Below are 12,632 nucleotides of genomic sequence, written 5' to 3'. Positions count from 1 at the left end.
TAAATTCTCGCAATGTTTGGTAGTCTATGTGTGCCCTGTATTACAGCCCTTATATTTGTCCCTATTTTTTTCATTGATGACCTTAAGAATTCTGGGATTCACATTTAGGTCTTTAATCTATGTTGAGTTGGGTTTTGTATATAGTTTTGTTTCATTCTTTTGCAATCAATTTCCAGTTCTGTCAGCACCATCTTTTGAAGAGACTATCTCCTCCCCATTCAATGTACTTTGGCCCTTTTCAAAGATCATTTGGGTGTGTGTAGATGGGTTAATTTCTGGATTTTCAATTCTGTTCCATTGATCTATGCATCTTTCATTGTACCTGTACCAGGCTGTTTTGACCACTGTAGCCATGTAGTAAATTTTGAAGTCAGGGAGTGAGAGGCCTTCAACTTTGTCCTTCTTCTTAAGCAGTGCTTTGTTTATACAGGGACTCTTTCCTTTCCATATAAAGTTTGTAATCATTTTTTCCATCTCTTTTAAAGAATGTTGTTGTAATCTGGATTGGTATTGTGTTAGATCTGTAAATAGTTTTTGGTATATAGTCCTTTTTAAAAATCTTGATTTAATTTTTATTTGAACAACAAACTTTTCATAGATTTTAAAAGAGGTATATTCCAGGAAAACTTCCAAGTTAATATTCTTTAAATTGTAGTATATACTCTTTTGAAATATAAGAATTTATAAAATATTAAACAGGTGAAACATTTGATTACAAATTAGGTTTTTAAAAAAATACTACTTTATTTTCTTTTTGTTGTTGAAGGAGCCCTGGTAGCTCAATGGTTAAATGCTTGGTTGCATTTCGAACCCTCCACTCAATCCACAGTACAGAAATACCACCACCACCATCAGTTACTTCACAGGACACAGATGTTACAGTCAGCTTTTTAAAGATTTGTAGTTGCTGTTGTTGTTAAGTACCATTGAGTCGGTTCCAACTTAGTGACCCTGTAGAGGGTTTCCAAGGAGTGGCTGGTGGGTTTGAACCACTAACCTTACAGTTAGCAGTCCAATGCTTACCCCATAGCACCATAGATTTAGGTCTTGGAAATCCTATGAAGCAGTCTACACTGTCCTATAGAATCACTATGAGTTAGAATTGACTAGATGATAATCCTTATTGTTGTTGAGTTCCTGGGCAGAATATGGAACAACACAGGAAGCATCAAAAGAAGATGGAAGAAATAAACAGGCATTATACAAAAAAATTAGTCGGCATTCAACCATTTCAGGAGACAGCGAATGATCAAAAACTGATATTATTGGAGGAGGAAGTTTAAGCTGCACTGAAGGCACTAGCGAAAAACAATCTCCAGTAATTACAGAATATCAATTGAGATGTTTCAACAAACAGATGCAACACTGGAAGCATTCAGTTTCCTGTGCCAAGAAATTTGGAAGACAGCTATCTTGCCAAATGACTGGAAGAAATCCATACACGTGCCCATTCCAAAGAAAGGTGATCTAACAGAATACAGAAATTATGAACAACATCTTTACTATGAGTAGTCCTGCTGGTGCAGTAGGTTAAGTAATGGGCTGCTAACTTCAAGGTTGGTGGTTCAAGCCTACCAGGCACTCTCTGAGAGAAAGCTGAGGTTGACTGTTCACATGAAGATTTATAGTCTTGGAAGAACTGAATCAAACTGACCCACAGCAGTGAGTTTGGCCTTTGGCTCATTAATATAACATTTAAGTAAAATTTTGCTGAAGAAAGGATGCATGTGAATAGGAAATCCAGGGAGGAAGTGGGAAGAGTTGTGTCATATGGTAGGGATTGTAATCAGTGCCAGGTAACAAAATGTGTATATTACATGGAAAACCGATATGTTTTCACCCAAATCATAAAAAAGAGCTTAAAAGTTTTTACTGAAGGTAATTTGTTGTTGTTGTTGTTGTTGTTTCTTACTGAAGGTAATTTAAAAAGGGTTGCTGTAGTATATCAACAGAGAATTGCTATAAATTCAAGCTGGTTTTAGAAAAAGATATGAAATAAGAATATTATTACTGATGTTAGGTGGATCTTGACTGAAAGCACAGAGTACCAGAAAGATGTATACCTATTTTTTTTATGGAATATGTAAAGGCATTTGACTGTGTAGATAATAACAAATTATGGATAGCAGTGCAAAGACTGGGAATTCCTTAGCACAGTGCTTATGTGGAAACTGTGTATAGACCAAGAGGAAGACATTTAAACAGAATAAGGGGATACTGCATGATTTAAAATTAAGAAAGTTGTGTGTCAAGGCTGTATACTTTCACTTATGATAAGCAAATAACACAAGAAGCTGGACTGTATGAAGAAGAATGTGGTATAAAGGATTAGAGAAAGATTCAGTAACAATATGCAGATGACACAACCTGGTTTGCTGAAAGTGAAGAGGACTTGAAATACTTATGAATATCAAAGACAATAGCTTTCCATATGAATTACACTTCAATATAAAGAAAACAAAAATTGTCACTAGTGTACCAATAAACAACATTATGATAAATGGAAAAAAGATTGAAGTTGTCAAGGATCTATTTTACCTGGTTCCACAATCAAAGCCCAAGGAAGCAGCAGTCAAGAAATCAAATAAATGATGCTGGGAAAGCTCTCTTTTAAAGTGTTCAAGAGCAAAGATGTCATTTTGAGGGCTAAGTGTGCCTGACCCAACGATGGTATTTTCAATTGCCTCATACGTGTGTGAAAGTTGGACAGTGATTAAGGAAGACTTAAGAAGAATTGATGCTTTGAATTATGATGTTGGCAAAGAATACTCAGTATACCATGGACAGCCAGAAAAAACAAATCTGTCTCAGAAGAAGTACAGGCAGAACGTTTCTTAGAAGTGAAGATGGTGAGATTTTTTCTCACATCCTTTGAATATTCTCTAAAGTATCTTGTGCTACTCTAACTGAAATACCACAACTGAATGCCTTTAACAAATAAATTTATTCTCTTAATTAGTTGTTATTGTTAAGTGCTGCGGAGTATCCAACGCATAGTGACCCTGTTTCCGAGAAGTGGCTGATGGGTTTGAACCACTGACTTGTGGTTAGCAGTACAGTGCTTATCCTACAGCACCAAACTAAGACTCTGCTCATAGCTTAAGAGGCTTTGTTGTTGTTGTTGTGTGCTGTGGAGTCAGTTTCGACTCATCGTGACCCTGTATAGGGTTTCCGAGGCTGTATATCTTTATGGAAGCAGAAAGCCTCATCTTTCTCCTGTGGAACAGCTGGTAGTTTCGAACTGCTGACCTTGTGGTTCACAGCCCTATTCGTAACCACTACGCTACCAGAGCTCCTTTTTAAGAGGCTAGCAGCCCAAATTTAGATTGTCAGCTCTAGAGGAACACTTCCTTTGTTGGATCTGGGGATCATTGTCTCCTTTCAGCATCTGTAAGTCCAACATTCCTTGGAGATACCCATGCCTCTTGGCATTAATCTTTCTCTAGGTCTAGGAGTTTCACAGTGCAGACACCCCAGGTTTCTTGCTTGGTGATAATAAGTCCCTCTGAGTTCTATTTGCTTGTTTGTTGTTGCTGTTAAATGCCATCAAGTTGGTTCCGACTCACAGTGATACTGTATTAGGTTTCCGAGGAGCAGCTTGTGAGTTTGAACAGCCAACCTTGCAGTTCAAACTGACCCTGCAGTCCAGGGCTTATCCTACAGTGCCACGCCAGGACTCTTGTTTAGTCTCTTTAATATCGCAAAAGAGACTGACTCCAAATAAAACCTAATCTTGTAGATTGCATTCAGCCTCATTGATATTGTTGTTGTTGTTTGCTTTTAAGTGCCATTGAGTCTGTTCTGACTCATACTGACTCTATATAGGGTTTTTGAAGAGTGGCTGGTAGGTTTGAAGTGCTGACCTTGCAGTTTAAACTGACATTTTGGTCCAGTACATTATCCTGCAATGCCACACCAGGACTTGGGGCTTAATATCATAAAATTGAGGATTTACAACTCATAGATAATTATATCAGATTGGTGGTGGTGATGCTTGTGTGTCGTGGAATCGGAACCGGCTATTAGCGACCCTGTACAGGGTTTCTGAGGCTGTAAATCTTTATAGGAGCAGAAAGCCTCGTTTTTCTCCTGCGGAACAGCTGGTAGTTTTGAACTGCTAACCTTAAGGTTCGCAGCCTGATTCGTAACCACTACACTACCAGAGCTTAAGTCAAATCAGATTCACATTATGGGGTGGGGGTCGGGGGTTACATCATTACATAACTGCCAACTGAGAATCATGGCCCAACCAAGTTGACACATATTTTGGGGGATACAATTCAATCCATGACAGATATATTATCAGAAGGGACCAGTCACAGAGAAGGACATCTTCTTGGTGAAGTAGAAGGTCAGCAAAAAAAGAGGAAGACCCTCACGGAGATGGATTGACCCAGTGTCTGCAATAATGGACTCAAACATAGCAATGATGGTGAGGATGGCACAGGACTAGGCAATGTTTCATTCTGTTGTTCATACATAGGGTCACTATGAGCTGAAATCAACTTGATGGCACTTAGCATCATCAGCAATTCTCTGAAGTGTTTTCTGGATGTGAATTATAGAAAAAAGAAGATTGTTTACCTGGTTATGTAATAATTATTCTGACCAAATCGAATGACATTTATTTTCTCATTTCTTCCCCCTAGAACCTTTTTTACCCCTCATACAAGGTACCACACATTTATGACATGTATAAGTGGGCTAAGTATTGGTTAACCAAAAGTGGGCTATTCTAACCAACCCACCAACTACCCCTCAGGAGAAAGATGAGATTGTTTGCTCCCATAAAAACTTATAGTCTTGAAACCCTAAGGAATAGTTAGTTCTACTGTCCTATGAGGTCACTGTGGTGTAGTGAAGTATCTAATGTTTCTTCTCATCATAGTGTAACTCATACCAAATAATGTTTCTGCCCTGCTGGGTCTGATTAAGAGAAGGTGGAGAAGATACTGATAGGATAACATGATTCAGCTGTGGATGTTAGCCAAGCTCATTATAATTGTAAAACTTTGAAACTCTGGCATAGGTATAAAATGAGTTGTCTGAGAAGCAGAAGGGGCATCTCGCTACCGTCAAAGAAGTAGAGGTAGGAGTAGGGTGTCTTTTGGACTCCAAGATCCTTGCAAATTGCACTTCCTTGAACCCAGGGACAGAAAACCATCACAGAAGGAGTGGCAGAGAAGCAGTAGCAGCAGAACCAAGAACCAGAGCATGAGACAGAGCTGTGATCTTCCCAGGCCACAGAACAGGTAAAGCAGAGTGACTTTTGGCAGGGAGCTGGCTTGTAGACTGGGGTGCCTCCAGGCACTTAAGTCGGGGAGCTAGAACCCAGTGCCTAGCTGAGGCTCAATGTGAAGGGGTGTGTCCTATTGGCATTTATCAGCAGCTGCCTGGAACAACTGTGCCCTGAACATTTCTGACCCCAAATTGTAGCCTGTTAACTTCCTTCCGAAATGTGAGTATGGTCTGAGTTCTTCGTAGCCATTACAATGGATTATTGAACCCAACAGTAGAGAGTATTGTTGGAGAAATGGTTTGGTCCCTTATTTGCAGCTAGTATCAGAAGTGCTGCTCATTGTAATGGCTCCAAACTCATGGAAGTATGGGGTTTTGTAAGAGGGAAGGGACATGGGAAACTAATTTTTAAATGGTTACTTTGCTTATTGTTATCTGTAATGGCTGAAAGAAATGTAAGAGATGTTATGCTGCAGTTGAGAGAAGAAAAGCTGCTATTGGAGTCTCCTAAGGCAAAAAGCCAGATAAAAATGATGGCTGATAGGGGCTCGGGGCCTACTGGATCTATCCTGACAGAGGCCCAAGGCCATATGCACATAAACGGAGAGACAGTCCAGGAGTGGAAAAAAGATTAAACTTGGGTTAAACTTTAAAAGATTAAAAAAGGGTTAAGGATTATGTATTTATCTGACTGCACTAGGATATTAAATGCCTCTCCTACTTAGTACTGCAAAGTAGACCTTCTTATGTGATGGGAATTAATATGATTATGTCGATTACAGAGATCTTGTAAGCCCACCTTCAGATTATACATGATTGAATAGGCTAAAAGTGGAGTTTGGAATTGCCCCCCCAAAATGGGCTTTTTGGTTAAGCCTTTGTAGAGCAAGAGTCTCATATGAAAACTTGAGCCCCATCCGTAACTGCTGTGAGAACAAATTTATCTTTGAAGGAAAGACCTGAAGAAAGAGAAATAACTGGGGTTTTGAATTTCAAGTGAGCAGTTTGCTGTTGGAAGCATCGAGGCAGAAAAAATCTGTGCCCACCAAAGAGAACCCCATTCTAGGACTGAAAGTTTAAGGGACTTGGCAAGTAGACAGGCTGGGTTGCTCACTGGTTTTCACTTGGGTCCACTTGATGGCTAGAAATGGGGCAGTATGCAGCAATGAAGAAACTAGTTGAGAGAAGAAAAAGGGCTGGCTGGTGTGAAATATAGGGACTCTTGAGTCTACCAGTACTGACCTACCCCATGGTGGGGCTAGGGCTGAAAGAGTGAGTAAGTGAAGGGGCCAGTTGGTCTGAAGTGCAGGGAGGAGAGCTTGGAGTCCCAAGCTTACAGCTGGTACCCGTTTAACCTAGCAAGGATGGCTAAGACTGAATTGACCCAACCTAATGAAGAAATAGATGTTGATCTAGTATAAATTGCTGAACTTTTGATGATTTGCTGTGAACTGGACTTTGCTTATTAATGCAGATGCCTAAAGTTTCCAACAAAAGTAAAAGATTCTTTACATCAAGGAACATGTTCATCTTCTTAAAAGACTGGGTTGATAGAGATGGGAAATTTAGAAACTGGGTATCTAAAATGGGGGGAGATATGTGTAATGGCTGGCTTACTAGGTTTAATGGATGTGCACAATTAAAGTAATATGGGGAAAGTTCATCCATAATGTATGAAAGGGACAATGGCTAGAAGAGCCAGGGGTGAGCTGTAGTGTAGTGAAGTATCTAACATCTTGTCTAGCCATAGTCGAACTCCCACCAAACAATGTTTCTGAACTACTGGGTCTGGGGAAGAGAAGGTGGGAGAAGATACTGATAGGATGACATGATTCAGCTGTCGACATTAGCAAAGTTCATTGTAATTGTAAAAAATTGGAAGTCTAGTATGGGTTTAAATGAAAAGCAGGCGGGGGCATCTCACTACCATCGAAGAAGTAGAGCCAGGAGTGGAGCACGTCTTTTGGACTCTGAGATCCCTCAAATTGAACTTCTTGGCCCAAGAACAGAAAACTGTCACATCAGAGGAGTGGCAGAGGAGCAGTAGCAGCAGAACCGAGAATCAGCACGAGACAGAGCTGTGGTCTTTCCAGCCCATGGAGCAAGTAAAGCAGAGTGACTTTTGTCAGGAAGCTTGCTTGTAGATTGGGGTGCCTCCAGGCAGGTAAGTGAGGGAGCTAGAGACCAATGCCTCCAGGTTGAGACATATGATGGAGAGGTGTGTCCTATGGGCATTTATCAGCAGCTGACCTTGACTATTATGCCCTGAGCATTTTTGACCCCAAATTGTAACTTGTTAACTTCCCCCAATAAGCCCCATAACTGTATGATGTTTGAATTCTGTGTATTGGAGTTGATGGTTGAATCTAAATGAGCAGTAGAGAGCGCTGTTAGAGAAATGGTTTGGTTCATTTATTGCATTCACTATCAGTTGGAATTGACTTGATGCAATGGGTTGTTAGATTTCATTTCTTGGAAGCCTTATGGTAAAGTAATACCACTTTCTTATTTAGGACTATGGGGCAAATCAAAATATAATAATAAAGCGAAGCAATTAAAGAATATGCTTTTTTCCCCCCCTTAGGAGGGGTTTATCATATAGAAAGGTTTCGCTCTCTGCAGGAAAGGTAAACTATACCTATTTCAACTTAAAAGCTTTGGAGCGAATTCTGCGGTGCTATTACTGCAACCCCTAATTATAGAAGACTTTTAGCATGATAGCGGCAACCAGTTTGAGGAATGTAGAGATTTATTTACAAGAAGTTCAGATAAACAGATAAGAAGAGACTTGAAAAAGCAAGTAAAGAGGAGACTTCAGGAGTATCTGTGAACTCATCTTTGGAACTGCCCTTAGCCACAATGAAAGACCAGCAAAACCAGCCTTCAGAATAACCCTTTGCTTAGTGGGGGAGGAGAAGGCTAGACTTCACGTCTAAGATTGCCCTCCCACGCGAATTTTCCACCTCAGGGCTAAGTACTAAGCACAGACTTCAGATCCTGGAGATCACAGGTCATCTTCTCCCCACTGCCTGGCAATATCCCACTTAAATTGCCTGTTTCCACGGGGGAGGGGGGGTTTAGAAGACACCCCCCCCCAGGAGAGCATGCCCTCTCCTATTGCTTGTTACTTGGGTGCAGACATTTGCAAATCAGAAAAATGGTTTAAAGAACCTGGATATTTTTGGGATCCATGGAAGCTGATTTACGAAAGAGGCCTTCTCCTCTCCTTGGGTGAGAAAACTTGCCACCAGTCTAACGTGAGACAGGAACTCCCTACCGCAGTTGTCCTCTGCGAGGCCCCTGGGCACCCACCCCTAGACAGACAGCACTGCTGAACGGTTATAGAATTTTAAAAGCAAGAGCTTCCTTTTTGGCTTCAGATCCTTCTGATTGTTTCAGTAATCCTGTCAGCCAAGAAGAGGAAGAGAATGGGTGCTCGAAGAAAGCAGGATGCCAGTAAGAGCAAAAATCCCGGCTTTTGTTTGGGTCAGTGAGGGGAACCTAAAGAGGCCAAGGTCTCTGGTTCTCGCAAAGGCGGGCCCGTCTGGGTTCTTTGGGCCACGAAGTATCAGGCTCTGGCCAGTAAAACAATGAGGTGGTTCTGCCCCTTGAGGCTTTACTCCAAGAGTCCTAGAGGAGGCGGTGGCGTCTCAGTCAGGGGCTCCAAAGAGTTGGCCGAACGCTGGACAAAAGGTGTGGCCGTCCTCTCTTACACACATTTACAAGTTCCATGTTATCCACGTTTGGAAGTGTGTGTGTGTGTGTGTGTGTGTGTGAGTGTGTGATGTTACCCACGTTTGGAAGTGTGTGTATGTCTGTAGGAGGAAGGCCATTGTGGAGCATCGCGGGCTGCTGGCCTTAGGCGGCTCTCAGCAATTCAGGGGCAAGACACGCCACGCTAGGACCGCGCGAGGACCACCAACTCCTCCACAGTCAGTTCGGGTGCGAGGGGCGGGGCTGGGCGGGGCCCTGGGAGCGCAGGCGCAGCGCGAGCCTAGTCTCGCCGCCGCCCGCGCTGCACCACAGGCCTGAGACAGACAGGGCTGGGAAGAGCTGGAGACTGAAGGAGGAGGCGGAGGTGGCGGGGGCGGGGCAACTCCAGTGACTGGGAGCGCCGCAGACTGGCAGCTGTGGCGACTCCCCCCTTTGTGTCTGGTCTGTTCGGAGCCACTGGAAGTGCTTCCCGGAGGGGCGCAGGGTGTCTTCACCGCCTCTCTTCCCACCCTCCTCCCCAGCCACCTACATCTGCCCTCCCGCCGGCCCCCGCCGTCGGCCCGCGACGCCGGAGCTCCACCCGGAGCCCAGAGTTGCGGGAGAACGAGGCGCCGGCGGCGGCAGCGGCTTTCTAGGGGGGTTGTGATTCGCTCACCAGAGCTACTGAGGCGAGAAGAGGAGGCTTTCCTGGTGGACTCTACCTCCTGCTAGATCGAGAGGCAGGAATCAACGAGGAAGAAAGAGGAGCGCACCGGGAAGGCCAGAAAGGGGAGCCTCCCGGGCACCTCCCCAGCCTGCCGTCCCCTCCCCTCCCCCTCTTGCCGTCGCCCCTCAGCCCTGTGGCCCGACCCAGCGGGACCCTTGCAGTTTGCTCCGCGGCGGAGGCGTGGAGCCTGTGGATTTGTCCATGGAGAAAGGCACCTTTTTTGATCGCGTCGAGCCAGAGCATTTGGTATTGGCGAAATCGGAGTGAAGGAAGCACCGAAGCGAAACTTAAATAGAGAACCTGCCCTCCTGAAGCTGCTGGCGATGCGACTCGCGCCACTGGGCGCTGCCGCCGTTTGCCCGGCTTCGCCCTTCGCGGTGGTCGGGAACTAGTTCTCATCCTCGGCGCGGCCCCCGAATCCCCGCCCTCCACCCCTCGGCACTCTGGATATGTTTTCGCCCGTACCTGGATATTTTTTTGATATTGTGAAACTACGAGGGGAATAACTGGGGATTTCGTCTCAGCTCCCTGCCTTCCCCACGGACATGCCTTCAATTTGGGGGGCCGCGAGGCACCCCGTCCTAGGCGAGTGAACCCCCCTCCCCCCAGCCTCGAGGGAAGAAAATGAAGGCAGTTTCTGCAGCGGAATGAAAGCTCTGCAGCTAGGTCTTCTCATCTGCCATTTGTCCTTTCAAACTGCATCGTAATATACGGGCAGGACGAGTCCGACGAGCGCCACGCTGAGCCTCGCGGGCATTTCTCCGCCCGTATTTACTTTCCACAGTCCTTTTCTTTGCTCTTTTGCTTCTTGGCTGGCCACAGGATGACTTCGTCGCTGCAGTGTCCTCGGCGGGTGCCTTCGCTGCTGTGGGCCGTCCTGCTGGTCAGCTCGGCGGCCGGTGAGTAGCCTCCCACCGGCGGGCGGGAGCCCACGGAGGCCGGGCCGCGCTCGCCCCTCGGAGGGTGCCGTGGCCTCGGACCTGGGTGCTTCTTCTGCGTCGGGTGGAAAGGGCCTTTAACGTTTTCGTGCCGTTTCCTGTCCCCACTTCCAGACTCCCCACCCTTCCCCCACGGATTAAAAAAAAAAAGACACTGGGTGTGGTATCTTGACATTTTTAGCTGTGAGGTAATGCAGGGATTAAAAATAATATTTTAATCACTAGTGAACAGTGCCTATTATGAGATCTTGGGAAACAGACCTGTCGATTAATTTAATTTTTTTTTTTTTTTTACTATGTCGTTGTTGTTAAGTGCCGTCTAGTCGGTTCTGACTCTTAGCGACCCTGTGTAGGGTTTCCGAGAAGCGGCTGGTGGGTTTGAACTGCCGACCTTGTGGTTTTCAGTCCAACTGTAGAACACACGCTTGAACCTTATGTTTCGATTTAGATCAGCGTTTGAGAATCCATTGTTACTTTCTTGATTTCAACATGTTGCAGAATGAATAGAATAAATGTGGAGGAACCAGAATGGTAATACAATGTATACACAATACGTGGTGTGCATTGTATACAGTGGGTAAGGTGGTGAACTATGGTTACCATAAGTCCTATTTGGATTCAAAGTATTTTAGGAATGATATCTTTATCTTGTCAAGCTAGTCACTCGTATTTTGCATGCTTTTGGAATTGTTGTGCAAAGCAGTGTTTTCTGGGCACTGGGGCCCAGAAGTATTTCTGGCATCTGTTGACTTTCTGGTCACTGAGACATCTTTGACCTGACATCAGACTTCTAGGACATTCGAATCCTGAAAGTTCTTCGACATTTTGCCGAAGCTTAACGGGAAATGGTAGCCCTCCTAGCCTTTGGATATTTTCTTTTTAGTTCTTAGACGCCTTAGAAAAAACACCTCATGTCTCAGTTGCATTTAACTACTTGTAATTCTTAAGTTTGGTTTACAATGGCCGAATAGGCTATACTTTTTAAAAACGAGTAAAGGACATGACCGTTTGTCAGTTTTCTTCTTTTATTAAGTGTGCATTTTCATATTTAATATATTTCACAAGGGTTACTTAATTTCCTTTTTAAAAAATCTGTACTGGGAAAATACAGAATTTCAAGTTACTTTTTTATGCTTTTGATATTATTGACTAATGTATACTGTTTTTAAGATACATATAGTTGTGTTAAACAATTAGAACTTCTGAATTGAATGCACTTTGAAGCTGATATTTTCATATTCTTAATGTGGTGGTTAAGATACAGGCTATATAAACTCACAGTTCTGGTTACATCACTGCATCTGTGTATCCTTTTTGAGATAAAAAGATGTGATTTTCTCTTTTTCGCTTGATACTGTTAGCTATTTAATTTCTCTAGCTTTAAGCCCTGTGGTTTGTGTAAGATATGGAGAGTCAAAGGTTTTAAGCTCAAGTAAGCCATTCAATGAGCAGAAATCTTAGTGCACAGGGAGTTTCCACTATTCTGTTATTTTTGGCCAATTTTGACTCGTTTCTCACTTGTAGTGCATGCTTATCATTTTGTCAGAATGAATAAAACTACGATAAAAGCCACTGATTTAAAAGTAAATTTCTATTTGGTAAATGAAATGTTCTTAGAATTGTGACCCTTAAAAGGGCTAAGTTAAAAGAATCACTGCTTTTTTTGTCTTTAGTATTACATGCCACTAGATATAAACATTTACAAAGCTGGATTTCCGAGCTGTAGCAATTCATTGTTGATAAAGTTCCTTTGAGTTGGTTCTGACTCATTGTGACCCTGTATAGGATTTCTGAGGAGCAACTGGTGAGTTTGAACCACCAACTTGTAGCTCAAGCTGACCTTGTGGTCCACTGCTTAGCCTATAGCGCGACACCAGGACTCCCAATAACAACGCGTATTTATTGGGCACTTGCCGTACATCAGTGGCTATTTTCATCACTTCACATGCCATTTTCTCGTTTGATTCTCATGCTGGGTTATATTGTTGTTGTTAAGTACCATGGAGTCAGTTCCAACTCATAGTGACCCTGCACAG

The 12,632-nt window shown here is 43.4% G+C and overlaps 1 protein-coding gene across 1 annotated transcript in view; it reads left to right on the top strand.

The window, feature by feature from the left end:
* Positions 1 to 9,927: 9,927 nt before the first annotated feature.
* The window catches only part of BMPR2 (bone morphogenetic protein receptor, type II (serine/threonine kinase)), a 231,944-nt gene continuing 229,239 nt past the window's right edge, over positions 9,928 to 12,632 (top strand). Inside the window, exon 1 of the mRNA XM_006861975.1 lies at positions 9,928 to 10,557. Coding sequence (XP_006862037.1) covers positions 10,482 to 10,557 — 76 coding nt within the window. The 5' untranslated portion in view covers positions 9,928 to 10,481. The remainder of the gene's footprint in view (positions 10,558 to 12,632) is intronic.

This window comes from Chrysochloris asiatica, unplaced genomic scaffold (assembly GCF_000296735.1).
Source record: "Chrysochloris asiatica unplaced genomic scaffold, ChrAsi1.0 scaffold00045, whole genome shotgun sequence".
Lineage (NCBI taxonomy): Eukaryota > Metazoa > Chordata > Mammalia > Afrosoricida > Chrysochloridae > Chrysochloris > Chrysochloris asiatica.
The sequence above is the reverse complement of the archived record's forward strand: the minus strand, read 5'-3'. Positions and strand labels throughout refer to the sequence as shown.